This window comes from Bactrocera oleae, chromosome 4 (assembly GCF_042242935.1).
Source record: "Bactrocera oleae isolate idBacOlea1 chromosome 4, idBacOlea1, whole genome shotgun sequence".
Lineage (NCBI taxonomy): Eukaryota > Metazoa > Arthropoda > Insecta > Diptera > Tephritidae > Bactrocera > Bactrocera oleae.
In genome coordinates, this window is record NC_091538.1 from 818,706 (window position 1) to 835,076 (window position 16,371).

Consider the following 16,371-nt stretch of genomic DNA (forward strand, 5'->3'; position numbering starts at 1 on the left):
AGAACAACAACATTAGCAATACTAATAACAAAACACAAGTGTAACGACACTGCAATAGAATGCAAATGAATCGAACGAAAGAGGTAGCATAGCCAAGAGCACAGTCGAGTATAAGCACTGGCTGTAAGCTGGCTCTCCGTGCGATAAACAGCGAAATGAGAATCTCGTTAGACCCACTGCAGTGTGAGTGGTAGTTGGTTGAACGAAGTGCATTGCTTTTGAATATGTGTGGAAATCCTTGGCTAATGGCCACGCGCGGCACTGGGTTACTAGACAAGTCAGCGACTCAGTCGGTCAGTATACCGTGTACGAGCCGATGTGTGAGTGAACAAGAAGTGGTCGTTCCGTGTTGGCGAATCCAAACCTGCATGCGGCGCCTGCTGGCACTCAATACAGGGGCATACCTCGCTTGAATGTCGAGTGCGAGGACGAGCCACTGCGGTCAGCGCCCGAGGCGGCCCACCTGAAGAAAGCGTAGTATGTGGTTAAGTGCATAATATATGCAAAAGGTAGCTTAGTAAGCCGCTTCCATGTGGTTACGCAGTAGAGTCGTACCTGACTGTTGATGTTGGGCCTTTGCATGGGCCGTTCACCAACAAGATATTTATGTAAACGAAGGGTTTCCAAATGCATCCGCTTGCTCTGTGACCGAGTGGGTGGCACCGATTAATGTGGGGTGAGTCAGCTCGCTTATGTTCGTGATATTGCTTCTAAGAATGCATGTGTGTGTGTCGGTTTTGTCATGCACCGGATTTTTACTGGGATTTTCCTCTACGCGAGCAATTTTTTGACGATTCATTACACGTAAAACGTTGAAATTTTCATATTCTGAGTTAAATGACCGATTTAATGAGAAGTTGTAAGGCAAAAGTGCTTGGCTTTAAGGTTTTCAGCAGAATTTAAGAACTTGTCACACCGAGAATGAACCACCTTAATAATTTTTGCACAGGGCACATAATACTTGTATATGCATATATATATTTCTATATAGTATTCACAAATATGGTTTCACTGCTATACATTTATCTATTACATTTTCTTCTTGATCACTTAAATTTGGAAAACTATAGGTTCGTTTTGGGTTTGAAAGACTTTCGTATATGTTTGGTCGTTTTAGATTTGCACAACAACAATTCCTTGCGCAACGAAGAAATATTTTAATTGTAAGAATGTGCACATTCACTATATATATCTTACTATATATACATATTTATATAAATTTTTGCGACCGTACCGCAATTTCAAGCCGTTTTCCTTTTCTGCATCGATCCGCTGCACTTGCCGTCCGTTAAGAAACTGAAAAGCATTTTTCCTCTCGCTGGCCAACTTGAATTTCCTTGCCACTTTACTTTCAGTGCCTGTTAATTTTTATTTTCCTTCTTTATTTTGTGAAATTTACCTTTGTCCAAAGAACACAAAGTTGAGTGGTTTTCTTTTGGACACATTTCTGCGGTGCACGTGTGTATGTATGCGACGGAGCATGTGTGTGTGTTGGAGAGTGTATGCCACAGTGTGCGCAACTTTCTCCAAGAATTGTTTTTGCATTAGTTGTTGCGATTGGCAAGCTCGCATAGATGGATTGTGAATTGGCTTGGCTTGCGACGGACTCGGCCGGTCGCTACTGCGAACGAAGTACGAAAACGTGGGTCAGTAAACCTACTTCCGGTTGACATAAATTCGCCTTGGACATGAAAACGTCGCTGGTTGTTACAATGCACACTACACCACTATACCTGTACAAGTGACAACTAAAACAACAACAAAGGATAACTAAAAGTATTACCGTTACTACAATACAAATATCATTTCGAACTCAATGATCAACTCGACTGTTGCCGGCAACAAGAACACGTGTAGGCGAGAGACCAAGAAGTGAAGGATGGAATTCTTGGCATTCAAAGCTGCGACAGTGTCTGGCTTATAGGGTTGTGCCACAAATGGCCGACAATTTGACTCTCTGTTGTGCGTTGGCTGTAAAACCGATTACATTGCCATTCGTGCAAAAGTAATCGTCGCCAACTAAGCTGAGAATTTAACAAAAAAAATTTATTTAATGGAAATTTCGTAAGCAATCTTTGCGAGCAGGATCACTTTATAAAATTTAAATGGAGATCTGCTTAAAGTCTCTGGCAAGAAAGGTCTTCATTCATGGAAACTCAGAAATGTCATATCATCACATTAACACCCGTAAGCGCGTGTATGCTCAAATAGTCACATATACCTGTTAGTGCTTAACGGTAAATAGTACTTGTACATGCGCTCCCTGCGTCCCTCTTGGAAACACTTCCGTCACTCGCACCTTTGGCAACAAAATCTTCGCCCGCTGACACGCATTACATTTGTCACGTTTCCTGTGCTGGCCTTCGCTCCCACGCATCTGGCGTTTTGAGTGGCCGTCGAGGAAGTTAATCCAGTCAGCTAGAAAATTGGTGTATTACCTAGTTTATCGCCAACAAATACCACAACACATAATAGTTGAAAGTAAACCGTTAGTCAGAGAATGCAAGGAAATCCGAAATGAAAAATGGACATCAACAAACCTTTTTTGGTGAAGAAGTTAAGGAGTTGCGGGTGTATGAAGTCAACTATGTGCCAAGGCAAAGCTAGTGCTTCTAAAGCAATAAAAATATTAGTAAGAATTTCGTGACACATTGTGAATTGTGTATTTGCTTCCTCGCACACGCTACATAACTGCACTACATGAACAAAAATTAATGAATTGTAAGACACATTTTTAGTGGTGTTAATAATTACCGTTATTGTTATTAACTTGCCAGATTATACAACAAAACAGTCAGCACTGCATTGCTGCTTACATGTGAATACGACTGGAATGTGGCCTGTCGGAAAAGCCGGACGAAGTTTGAAAATTAACTCATGTAAAAGAAATAAGTATTACTTTTTTCAATAAAAAGTCAAACCTAATTATTGTTAGTATCTTTAAATTATGTGTTATGTGTTTGCAGCCACTATTTCCTTATCAAATCTGTCATTAACCAGATAGGATTCATAGGATTTTAAACGTGCCTAAATTCCTTTCGACAGCTATTTATGTTTCTAAAATAGAATATCTCAGAAGTGTCGAGAAACTTCTCCCAAGGCAAATTTTGATGTCTTCATATTACAACTCACAATTATTTTGAAAGTGTGTGCCAAAATCTTAGGGCTTATCTCAAAACAGTTATGAAATGTTCAGTCATATCCTTGCGCAGTGCCACCAACAGTCGTAGAGCAATTAACTTCATTTTATTAAATTTTTCCTACAAGGAACGTTAGTGTTTCGGCATTCGCACGCAAAAATTCAAGGTAAGCCGAATCATTTAACTACAACAATCAAAAGATTAACTAACGGCCAGCGTCACCGACATTTTTATTCATATGCTCAATTCGCTATATGTATTTTGATTTGTTCTTTATTTCTTTGTTTGTTTGTACTACTTTCACAATACGAATCTGGGAAAATCCTATGTGAGGAAATGCTTGTTCCTTCTGTGGCTTTGTTCAAGCCATGCCAATAAAAATGGAGCGCCAGCGGGCTGAAATGAAAGCAGGTCAAGGCTTTGAGTCGTACGCGAGACAGGCGCCTTACGCAGCTGGAGATAGGAGTAGTGAGTAAGTGCTTAGCCGAATCGTTGTATTTAGTGCGTGTATATCAGCATTCCTTTCTCCGTGCGTTTGTATGGGAAAAATCACAACTACGAGTTAAATAACAAAATACATGCTAAATCGTATTAGTATATCAATTCTCAAATAGGTTGCCAAAATTTATGGCGAATTTCAAGTCAGAACGTTTATCGAAATTGCCTCCATCTCCTCGCAGTGCTTATTAAAATTAGTCAATTGACCCGTTGATACGTTTTACGCTTGCTGTCGATAAAGTATTTACCCAAATTGCTGCAATTTTCCATTAATTTTCTACAAATTTATGTGCACTTGTACTTACTTCAAAAATGAGTTGAGAAAAGAAAAAGCTCAGCAACTGATTTGAATAAACCAGCTTAATAGTTTAACAGATTTCAGGGAGTGTTCAATAACGGTTGAATCAGGCAGCAGTTGATGCCATGAAGCCATGACACATAATTCAGTCGACTTCTAGCTTTGCATTACTCTTTAATAACCTTAAGTGCGTTACACCCTCGTATTTGCCAATGGAGCCAGCCAAAGCACTTTCATCAAACCACTGTCCTTTAATTTGCTGCAATTATCCGCTGCACCTTTGACAACACCCTCAATCTCAGCAGTAATGCGAACAATTTTTCATCAACACACACATTCTGAATTGTGCATCCGCTTTCCGGTCCCCATTTGGCTGCGAGTATTCTCGGAATATTTGTACAAAATGCAAAGTTTTCAAATATTTGCAATTTGTTGAGGCCACGCGAGCGCAGAAATAATTTCAAAGCTTGTTGCGGCACACCACATGCCACATTCTACACATGACCTGTGACCTGTGGCTTGCACCCAACGCCTCGCCTCGAGGCACGACATATGCAAATTCTTGGCGGCTGATTGCATTGTTTAAGTAACTCTAAGATACACCCAGATTATTGTCTGCTGACCTATATTTACTTTCGATTGAATAAATGCTTTACAATTTTCCGCCGCACATGTTGCATGCTAGCCAAGCCAAGCGGCCTTAATTGAACGCTTTCACGTTGCTATGATTGCCAATAGTGGTATTAATTCATAAAAAAGTTTTACGGTAGTTGTATTTCAATAAAAATGGAATGTTGTCACACCCGATACATGTGACAACATTTATTTGGCGCCATTTCTTCCTCGATTTTTTTTAAATAAGAAAATTCTCCTTTTTTTGTCTTGCAAGAGTTGGGAGTTAAATTATTCAAATATCTGGAATGGATGGGGTGCCCCTAAGTTCAAACTTGGAATAACTTTGACTGCACAATTGTAATTTTCTGCACTTTTAGTTTAAACCATAGTTTCCGATCTCTTAATATCCTAAAATGTGTTCCCCATATTGCGCCTCACTAAAATGTGTTCCCATTCCATCTTACGATGTTCACACATTGTCAGTTTACGTCTATAAATTTTAAATCGGAAACTGTAAACTTTGAAGCTCGGCGGTGCGCTCTGACATGAGGTCTTTGTAAGTTTATAGAAATGGAGCTTTTATTGATAGGCAACAACTTTTTGGAAAGGTGGTTGTTAAGGCTGAAAGCTATATGGCTTTAAAGCTACATAAAGCTTTATGAAGCTTTTTAATAGAACTATAGGGATTCGCTTCAAATTAAGCTAGTGGTTTTTAAATCAAGCATGCTAAATCAAATTATGAACTATTAATTAGATAACTGTTTAATAGTACTGCACCACAAAATCCTTAAATTTATCTGCGTCAATACAGTGTGACCGTCGAATGAGGATGAAAATATTTCCATATTTATACTTCGTTCCTACAGTTCCAAGAGTGTTTGTATTATTGTAAAACAAGTCGTAAATTCCTCGTAGGCGTTAAATCACAATGAGAAGTGTGGCAGCAGTACATTGCAGTATTGCTTAGTATACCTACAACGCCTTGGAGTTGGGCGTAATGACTACAACGTCGAGCTTGAATTGTTGCAGCATCAGTCACACTATCAACAGATTGACTAGTAGCGAGTGGAGTGCAACATGGGATGTTAGGTCACACTTTGTGTGTGTGAAAGTTATACTCGAACAGAAGCAAACCGAATGCGAGCGAGTAATAATTAGTGCGGAGGTAAAAACAGTGTAAAACCGGAGGCATTTTTTCTGACTAACGCTACGGCCTAGTCGCGTCGTTCAGTTAGCCTCAAATTAACTTGCACTGCCAGAGCTTGAGCTCTGCTGCGATGCGTATCGCAACGACAACTGAAAATGGGGGCGTAGCCTTCCTATCAACATTAATTAATATCTGAACGACAACGTCCTTAAAATGTTAATGCGTGTGTGTGTCTACCATTATATTGAAAAAGTATTAGTAATTTATTTTTGATTGTAATTGAGGAAAGAGGATCCGATAGGGCGTAAACTGAAGTCCGTAGCCTAATAAGCCCTGCGAGACATTTTTTTTTCAGTATAACAATAGCATAACAAGCAACATTGTATGTTAGTCTCGCAGAATAATTAATGAATTAGCGATTGCAATACGCTATACCATTTGGTGTAACCAGATTTCCGGTGTATCTCCAAAAGCTGGAAACCAAGAGTTCATTAATGATCATTCTATATATGTACTATTCAATAGTTGTATACTTTGAGCTAAGCAAGAGAAAATTCGCTTTTTCACAGTTCTCTAAACGAAATAGAAAATGTTTACTTGAGATTACATTACTTATTTACGCAGATTAACTGCAAGCGTAGCTTTAGAACCACATTGGCGGCTTCTCTCATTATGAATCTGATTTAAACTACGAGCGCCATTGCAGAGTCGATGTATATGAATAGGCTATCATCAGATATAACTCTTATTGTTTTCCTGACTTTGTTCTGAATGTTGAACAGCAATAACGTGTGTTGACAAAAATTAAAGACAAATAATAAAAAATGAAGACTTGCATGGAATAGTTATTGCAATAAGTCGTTGGTTACAAAACTTTGACAATTATTGGGGCATCGATTTTGGTACTACTAAATTTAAGGTGGATTTACATATGTAAGCAGACGATTAGGAGTTCGCGCATAATTACTTTCTACGTTTTAATCATAAACATTTTAACTGCAGTTTCGTTGCCTTTTTTCTTCTTCTATATTGTGACATACGTAACTGTGGACTACACAAACAACTTATTGAATCTTACCGATACTGTGGATATGGCAATACTTTTTAAGGCGGTATATTATCACGCTATACCCGAGAAATGGCTTGCATTGGAATACTAAAGGATATCTTCACTCTAGATAGGGTATACTTTCGTGCACTACCAGCGCTTGTGTGAGTCAAATGTATATAGCTTACGGTGACTATGTGGAGAAATAAATCGCAAGTTTTTCTCGTTTCTCTTTTCTAAACTACCATAAATACTTATTGAACCGGCTTTGTACATGAATAGTATTTGAATATGCTGCGCTCGAGCAATGAGGCCTCATTTTAACGGACAATGGGTATTTTACATGCCTTTAATTGATTTAATTGAGTGCCTTGGGGATGAATTGCGGCAGCTATCTGCTGCTTCGTGGAGTTGGTAACACAATTGCGGAATGAAAGTAGTCGCTAACCGCATTCAACCAGCAGCACTTCGCTTGATAAATTGAAATGGCAAAAATTATTTCACTTTGCTTGGAGTTCTTGAATTATACCGCTATTTTGGTCGGATTCACCAGACTACGCATTGATTATAACAACCAGAGGATATGCGAATCGTGGATCATTAGTTTCTATGTTGTTGTTGCCAATATTATCACAGTGGTTCTGCTGCCATGTGCTCATGCACTATCCATCAAATATATATCAGTGAATTTCAAAAATAATTTACTCGCCTTCACCGTTTTGCTCAATCTGCTGATTGTTTACACAGGTGTTGTGTTTTCGGTAGTGAGTCGTTACCGCCGTGAGCGCATATATAAGGAGATATCGCAAGATATTTTCAAACTGGACAAAACTTACTTTAATAAACTGACTACGAATGCACGCATCGAAAAACAGGCCGACATGGTAATATTATTCAAAATGGCCACTATGAGCCTTAATCTATTCGTTCCCATTTTTGGTACATTAAATCAAGCGGTACGCGTGGACGTTTATGTATGGATGCTGGCGTTGTACTCAAGTCTCATAGGGACCATTTTGAATGCAGTGTTGTTCTTGTTTTTCTACATGCTCTGGCAGGTGCGAAAGCGCGTGTGGCGCCTGAACTCCCGTTTGAAAGAATTGCTGCACAGTCTGCAAAAGTTGCATAAGAGCGCCGCTGGCCTATTGCCGCCAAACAGTTGCACTCTACAGCAGTTTAGCGCATTGGCAGCGGAGGAGCTGTGCGAAATAACCGGGGTGCATGCGCGACTCACCACGATATTGTTGCGTTTGAACTCGGTATACCGATGGCAAGTCATTGTGGTGTTACTAACATATTTGATAAGTAACATATCGTACGGTTACTATTGGGTGGTCTCGCTAAGTGACCCCATGAACAGGTCGCAGAGTGTTCCGTCCATCATTGGGTCGTTGGTGGCAAGTATGATTGTCTTTATTGACATCAATTTGCTGTACTGGGGCGCGGACGCTACAACGTTCGCCTGCCAATCGACCCGGCAAATACTCCGACGCTTCCAAGTGCTATCATTGATGAGTTCCGCTTTTGAGCGACAGGTAATGGAATTTTTATGCAGTTTTGCCAAAAACAAGCTCATAAAAGTAGACGGCAATATTGAGACTTTAAGTCATTAATTTAAATTTTTTGCATATTTCGAGGATTAGCTTTTCATTCTACATAATTTGAGTTAAACTATATTTGCAGTGCGAAAGTTTGGCCCTACAACTAAAACAGCAAAAAATGAATATCAACATCGCTGGCATGTTTTCACTGAATCGACAGACTTCACTGGCTCTGTGGGCCTTCAGCGCGCGCCACGTAGTCATATTGGTACAATTCGATTATGAAGCGCAAAAGCAGTCCAATGGCTCAAGCGGCGTACTGGAGCATATTAACCATATGCTACGGCTTGGTGATGACTATATGGATGTCTGAACCAAAGTATATTGATTCTACATTCATAACATTCATGTTGAATATGTAGACTTTAGGCATCTGGAATAATATTTAACCAAAAACTGACAAATGATTATATTTATACTCGTATATGTCACATGGTTTTTCTAAACAATAAATTTAAATAAATGTGTTGCTCTCTCTTCCACCTTATATTTATTTGTGCTGTGGTATTAAAGGAATGCCGTCATTCTAAATTAACAGCAGGTCCAAACTAGATGCGCTTAGGTCTCAGAAAAAGTTTCTGTGCCACCGATATTGTATAATTAACATCTCTGTTGATGGCATTTAAAATCGTATCATCTGGAACGCACGTCACCACCTCGGGGGCATACAAGCTGTGGATGTAGGCGATTGCTTTGATATCCAATCTGTGCACGATCGTATCGCTGCGTTTCACCTTTTGGGATGTCATGAGATATATGGAACTTCATGATGACCTATACCAATACATATACATATCCATATACATGTAACGTATAGCATAAACAAACTTGGTGGTGCTCCGTCCACCACCATACTGAACCGTGGAAAAATCGACATGGTTAACTACGAAGTGCTGCGCAAGTACCGACGTCTGCGAAAGACCAACCTGGCTCAGCATGTGTGGCTTTCATCGTACGTCATATGAAACGCCTCATTTATGCCAAGTATATCATAATGAGTATTGCTGAAGTTTGGAGAATATTAATAGATTAATTTTTAATTGGGACACTTAAGGTGGAAAAATGATTTCTACGCAATAGTAACAGAAGCTTTCATTTGTACTTGTGCGGTATACTGATCAAAACCAAGCAGAGATGGATGCACATCATGCAAAGAGTCACCCACAATAGCCTCACTTTGGTTTAGTTCCATATAATTCTCAACAAGGGGAAATATTTATTTTAAGTGAATATGGTGAACTTGTTGTTTATGTAACCCTGTCTCCCTCAGGAAAGTGTAAAATCTCATTTCACTAGCTAATGCAAATTCTTATAAGCGTCCAAAATGTCGACCTTAAAGCTTACGTAGTTCATAGTTAAAAATGGAATTATGAATATGAACTTTTTCAGCTCAAATAAATGAATTTTTTTAGTCTCAGTTACACTTATTTCCTGACTTCAATCAAGCGTCATGTTCCATGGGACTTGTTCTATTGTATAACCTTTGTAAATAAAATTCAAATAAAAATTGTATAATAATGCAAACTCATCCATGAAATCCTCTAAAAAATCACATAAAAAATTGTGCATTCTAAGGGTTGAGCAAAAGGAAAAGCAAACGCAGCCAACTACAACGATCGGCTGGTTGGTGGGTCGATTGTTTTACTCGAAAAACCCTTCCACATGTCATGCAAAATAATCCAAATGCATTTCCGAGCGATAGCTTTTTACAAAGTGCACAATTGCATTATTAAGTATTATAAGATTCCATTTGATAAATGACACGTTCAAACAATCGATGGCAGAGCCGGGCACACACTCACTTTATTGTTCAGTGAACAGCTAGTCGTTGTTTCAACTACCAAGCGCTTGGTTGCGTACGCTGTCATACCCACGGTTATGGCTGGTGCTAAGGTTTTCGTATTTCGTGTGTGGTATTATTACCTGTTGGCCACTGGCTTTTCCTCGCTGTACTTTGACGTTCGTCGTAAGCGTCTGCAATCGCCGCGTTGGCTGCGCTACTACAGTCTCTTCACAAACGCGACTTTACTGCTGCTTCTACCCTTTTATTATGTAAATGGAACGGTGGTCTTAGACACCTTCGAGGAGAAACCGCTGCGTGTGACAATTGGGCGGTTCAATGTTGGGATGCAGAGCTTCGTCATTATCTACACATTCATCATGCGTCACTACCACGATCAGCAATATTATGGAATTGTGCAGCAACTGCAGCATTTGGAACGGATTTATTTTGAAAATTGGCCAGAAGCGCCGAGAGCCAATTATAGCAGGCTTTTCCGTCTCAAACTTTTCGCGCTTTTCTCTCAAAATATTACGCTTGTGTTGGGTTTCGCAAACATACTGGAGAAGCGATCGTTGACTTGGAAAGATTATCTGTTAAATGCGTACTTTTTCATAATATGGAATACTTTGCACACAATTATACTCATCTACTTCCTCACATTGTTGCATATAGTTAGGCGCTATGACGTGTTAAATATTTATTTGCATCGGTGCTTGCGGTGGCTCAGCGCAGCGCCTTCTGCCTCGTCGGTGCGGATAACTCACGTCTGGTTGTGGGAATTGCGGAGGCTATAGCAGGTACACGGGATGCTGCAGGCGATTGTAGCGAAAACGATTAATTTATACCGCTTTCACATTACCGTGATGCTACTGATATTCTTCTTCAGCAATACGGCCACATTTTACATGGCCTTCATCAATTTGCCGAATTGGGCGACCAGGAAAGTATTTGTCGTATTGTCCTTCTCGCTGTTCGCCATTAAATCGTTTGACGTATTTTTAATAAATCACTGCTGCGAAATTTTGGTTGCGCGGCACAGCGAGGCGCTGTGGTTGCTCAAGCGCCACCAGCATCGACTGCACGTGTGTGCTGAGTACGAACAACTGGCAAGTGCAATCAAGATATTGGTTTTACATTTTTGTTTGGGAAGATTTTTATATTGTAATTTTATTTGCAGTGCACAAATTTCACTTTGAATGCGGCGCTGTCGAAATTCAGCATCAATATTTATGGCATGTTCGATATGAACCACCGAGCTACACTCGCAGTCCTACGCAACGCCGTTATGCACGCGCTCATATTAATACAATTCGATCACATAGTGGATCCAGAAAAGCGACTCGCAACTTAAAAATGTGCGAACTTTGTATTTATTGTCGTTTGCAATTTCTTATGTGATTGTATCAAGGTTTTCCACCTCAATTATGGGTGAATCTAGCTTGGTGGAATGTGTCTTTCATATAAGCAAACCCTACATTCAGCAGACGCAGCCGCGAAAATCTCTGTGCCCAGAGGTTGTTCTCAATTCAAATAATTAAACTTTACCTGTTCTCAATACCACATAGGTTTATAATAAACTTGCAATAAAAGTATAGAACTTTATATTTGTGGCTACCTTAAACCACAATGTGCCTTTGGAGGAATTTCTATTTATCTACTCATTTGACGCCCAGGTGCCTTAACGTTCTTTTTCCATAAATACTCACATATAAATGCGAAATTTTACAAGCACTTTATTAAATTGAAGTACATCCAATGCGTCTTGCACCTATAATTATCACAAATTGTTCGCCCCAACAACCGCATAATCGACCATCTGAGTTTTAAACTTGACAAACACTCGCACTACTTTTTATGTTACTTTGCAGTATTTTGTAAAAGCATAAGATGATTGAGAATAACGCCAAATGATTACTTTTTAAAGGAAAAGTGACTACATAAGACCATTAACAATCAAACAGCAATGCAGGTAATATTCACTCTCATTCCAAATTTGCCTCTTGTCTGAACTCTTTATTGGTTTTGTATTTTGCTCGACTACCGACTGTGCTTAAAATGGTAAGACCTATTTTAGCGATGAATATATTTAAGTAAAGGTCACGTGTGTGACTAGGTTTCAATATATACGTAAATACGACGTATACTAAAGTAAATCACCAAGCCTTTGCGAATGCCGATTATAAAGAAATTTCGTTAATATGCTACTCGGAAATCCCTTAACAGTGTTTTATAACGTTCATCTGTTGCTGCAATATCATATTTTTTGCTGGGTTATCCATGCAGAACTCCGGTCGGAAAGATTCAAATTTAATTACCACAAATTGAGAATATTGGCGATGAAGACCGTTAAGTAATACTCCAATTCGCCTCATATTATTCATTTGCTTTATGCTGTATTCCGCTTCCCCTACAATAAAGAAATAAACAACAAAATTGCATATAACATTGCTGACTGCACTTCATTCCGAGTCTATGCGGTGACTGGCCTTAATAAGTCCATAGAGTGAAGGTATAAACACCGCACTCCAGTAAAAATTACGATAGACTGCAACGTCAACTGCACTTCAACGAACGGTGAACAGGTTTTAGATTAATTATATTTATTTTATGATAAATCATGATGCTGATGATGTGATAATGCGCTCATTTGCAGGAATATTACATAATTTCGACTGCAGTACATTTGGTGGTATTTAACGGAGCACTTGGAATGCGGACCGCTAAGCGCACAAAGCTTCGTAAGTTAATTTTGAGTTATGTGAATATTGCCGCAGTATTCCTTGGCATCGCGAGTTTCAGGCTGAATTTTAAAAAGCAATGTTTAGATCAGCCACTTTATCTTCGCTTTTATGCTGTTTTTGTGAATATGGCGACACTTCTGCTCATGCCGGTAGTCTACATCCAGCAGGCGACCACAATGCAAACTGGTGCCGAGTACAGTCTGCCCAACTTCACAGATTCTGTAAGTATTATCATCACATTTACAGCGGCGGCTACTTCAATATTACTGCGTTGGAAGCATGAGGCTCAATATGTTCGCATAGCTGAAGCGATTTTCCAACTCGACAAGGACTACTACGACAAGTTGCGTATCGATAATGACAAAGACCGGCAGTCAGACTATTTTCTCTACTTCAAGACGCTGACTTTTTCGCTCCACGCAATCGCGACTTTCTATGGCGCCATTCAGTTCTCGCGCAACGACAGCTGGAGCGGTCTGCTCGTGGCTATATACTATGGTTACGTGTACAACTTGCTCTATGGCTCGCTCTTCATCTATTTCTGCTTCATGTGGCTTCTGCGGAGACGGTTCTCGTTGCTCAATGCCAAGCTGAAACATTTGCTACACGCACTGCAGCAGGCGCAAGGGGTCAATGAGGGCGTATTGGAAATACAACAGTCGTACGTATTTGGTGTCAAAGAATTGTCGGAGATCTCTAAAATACATACACGGCTGAGCAAGCTATCTGCGTGTCTCACCGCTGGCTTCAAGGTGCAAATTTTGGTGGGGCTTCTAAGCCAACTGATAAATGGCATCACTTTTAGTTATTATGCTTTTTTATTGAACAATAAATATCTAAATTTTCACTTCGATGTGTCCACTTCGATTTTGAGTAGCATATGTACTTGGGTGCTGTTTATAGATGGGACTTTGTTGTACTGGTTGGCGGAGGCAACAGCAAATGCACATCGCACTACATCGCAATTGCTGAGACGATTTGAAACATTACCCCTCTCATATGAAGACTTTGGACGGCAGGTGCGGCTTGGAGCCCCTATTAAGAAAGTACATTTTAGCTGAATATTTTCTCTTCTTACAGTGCGAGCTCTTCGCCATGCAATTGAAACTCAAAAACGAAAATATCAACATCGCTGGTATGTTTTCACTTAGACTACAGACTTCGCTCGCAATGTTGGAATATACTCTCAGGCATATTCTCCTTATGATGCAATTCGATTACCAGTTTCGTATGCTGAACACAAATGAAAGTACTGTGTTGGATAGATTTAGTAGACTGCTAAGTTTGAAGTACTTTGAGCATAAATAATTTATAATCACGAAAAATGTAATATTATTACGTCCTTAGATGTGGAGCCTTTCAATAATTACTTTTTATTATGTGAGCTAGGACTTTGATTCATGCTATAACTTTAGAAAAAGAGTTGCCATAAAAACCAACTATATTCCTTTACCTTCCATTTTCTTACAGATGTGTTTTTACCCATTGTTCTTATAACTTTTTATAACTTACTGAGGGAGATATCTCCCTTTCTTAAATAAAAAATTAATTTCTTCTAAATTTAGAAATCGATTTATATTTATTTATCCCGGAAACTTATAATTAATTAAGTGACAGAAAAAAATTTTAAAACTCTCTTATTTTTCATCATCGTTGACACGAAATAAATTATCTAATTTGTTCAAGACTGCATTGTCCGTCGATGGTTTTAACCGCAAACTAACATCGAATTGTACCAATACAATTATCTGAGTCAACGAATAGGCCCATAACGCCAGCGCTCTTTGACGATTCAATTGAAACATTCCAGCTAGTTTGTTGTCCATCTGCTGACGCTTCAGCTGCATTACGAAGAGCTCGCACTAAAAACATACACAGTCAATTTTATTTTCAAAATAACTGCTCGTACTCACCTGTTGCTCGAATTCGTCGCCTAGAAAAGGTAACAACTGAAACCTTCGCATTATTTCCGACATTTGATGCTGTGCATCTATAATCATATCCGAAATCCAGTAAATCAAATTCAGATCAACGAACAATATGGCCGCATATGAAAGGAACAATAAAGTGCCCACATCAAACTCCCAGTCCATCGAGCCACTCAACCCTAAAGTCAAATAGTACCCAAAGGAAATGCACTCAATCACATTCTTCAGCAACACAGCCAAAATCTGCACTTTGTAATCCCTGTTTAGGTGCGACAGCAGCCGATTTAGCAGCGCATGTATTTGTGATATTTTGAGCAAAATGACGGTAGCTTCTACAACTGAACACTGCTGCTGCGTGGAGCTGAAGCCGCCACAGCGCTCACTGCCAATTGGCATCTGCTGCAGCCGCCGCAACAATTCAAGCACGGTCAAGTTAAGCAAACAGAAGCGTTTCCGCAGCAGCCAGATCCAGTGGTAGTACATGAAGAGCGCCATCGCCAGTATGCTTTGCGAGTAAGCATAGTAGAAGGTTTGCAGAAACTCAGGAACATTCACCGTATCGTTGACTGTAAGCCAATCGTAAAAAGGGACTACGGTCTGCAGGCATAGTGCAAACATTTTAAAGTAGAGGAGATGATCTGAACGATGTGCCACCGACCTTTGGCCAGCACGCATATTCTGAAAGTGGCGTCTATCAAGTGCAATAACGGTTTCGGCCAATTTCAAATGTATGCCCTCTCTTTGGCCACGCAAGAGCACCGACAGTGCCGCAGCTCCGAAACTAATGAGCATATTTACCGATTCCGTGAGGAAAACCAAATCTCGGTCGAATTGTGAAGAAGTATACATAGCCTCATAAATGTAGAAAACCGGCAAGGCCAACAAGTAGGCAATATTTGCGCAAATCACATAGCGCGCAACAAGCCGAGATTGGAACACGCGTTGTGCTTTGAAATCGATGCGAAACCGTGTGAGGCCCAAGAATATCGCGAGTATGTTGAAATATCCAATGATGCGTAGAAGAAGCAGCGAGCACTGTATTTCATACATTACTACAATATTACCCGATGACTGGGCTTGTTCTGTGGCCACGCAAGTGTGATTGCCGTTTAACTGCTGTCGTGTCTGCACAAATAGTCTGGCAGTTGAAATTTTAAGTATTGCTTTCCATTCATATTTAACAGAGGTGTTGGAGGGGAATGCACGTTAACACACAACGGCGTGTCGGCGCAGCAATTCAAGTCCATTCGGGTGAACGTTGTGTTGTGAAACATACTTATAATTAAAGTGGATAACGAGTTTGTGTTTAAATATTATCATACTGTGCAATTAAATTGACGTTCATCGGTGATTATTAATATGTATTGCTATGGATATCGTGGCATTCCATAAGCAGCCAATCGGTCGGTCCTTTTGTTCGCATTGCATGAAGCATTCGCGAATGGCTTGCAAACGTCGGCAAATAATAACAACTTTTCGCATTCGAAATTTGACGCGTAATGCGATTTGCTCTACTGAATGTGAAACGAATTGCACTGCGATTTCATCGGCCGATTGCAAATATTGTGAAAT

At 39.8% G+C, this 16,371-nt stretch overlaps 3 protein-coding genes across 3 annotated transcripts; 2 read left to right on the plus strand and 1 right to left on the minus strand.

Moving 5' to 3' along the window:
• The first annotated feature begins 7,231 nt into the window (after positions 1 to 7,231).
• Positions 7,232 to 8,660, plus strand: LOC106618635 (putative gustatory receptor 36b). The gene is made up of 2 exons (XM_014236438.2): positions 7,232 to 8,281; positions 8,430 to 8,660. Exons 1-2 carry the CDS (start codon positions 7,232 to 7,234, stop codon positions 8,658 to 8,660), a joined length of 1,281 nt encoding a protein of 426 aa, XP_014091913.2.
• A 4,180-nt stretch (positions 8,661 to 12,840) lies between these two features.
• Positions 12,841 to 13,932, plus strand: LOC138856903 (uncharacterized). Its single transcript, XM_070107806.1, has one exon. It carries the CDS (start codon positions 12,841 to 12,843, stop codon positions 13,930 to 13,932), a length of 1,092 nt encoding a protein of 363 aa, XP_069963907.1.
• A 557-nt stretch (positions 13,933 to 14,489) lies between these two features.
• Positions 14,490 to 15,897, minus strand: LOC118683123 (Gustatory receptor 59d). The gene is made up of 2 exons (XM_036374464.2): positions 14,785 to 15,897; positions 14,490 to 14,733 (listed from the first exon to the last, which is right to left on the minus strand). Exons 1-2 carry the CDS (start codon positions 15,847 to 15,849, stop codon positions 14,509 to 14,511), a joined length of 1,290 nt encoding a protein of 429 aa, XP_036230357.1. The 5' UTR covers positions 15,850 to 15,897; the 3' UTR covers positions 14,490 to 14,508.
• Positions 15,898 to 16,371: the final 474 nt, after the last annotated feature.

Coding starts and splice junctions, on each gene's coding strand:
- LOC106618635 (XM_014236438.2), top strand. CDS start 7,232: ATGGCAAAAATTATTTCACTTTGCTTGGAGTTCTTGAATTATACCGCT. Junction 8,282..8,429: donor GTTCCGCTTTTGAGCGACAG/GTAATGGAATTT, acceptor CTATATTTGCAG/TGCGAAAGTTTGGCCCTACA.
- LOC138856903 (XM_070107806.1), top strand. CDS start 12,841: ATGCGGACCGCTAAGCGCACAAAGCTTCGTAAGTTAATTTTGAGTTAT.
- LOC118683123 (XM_036374464.2), bottom strand. CDS start 15,849: ATGTATGAAATACAGTGCTCGCTGCTTCTTCTACGCATCATTGGATAT. Junction 14,734..14,784: donor GCGACGAATTCGAGCAACAG/GTGAGTACGAGC, acceptor GTATGTTTTTAG/TGCGAGCTCTTCGTAATGCA.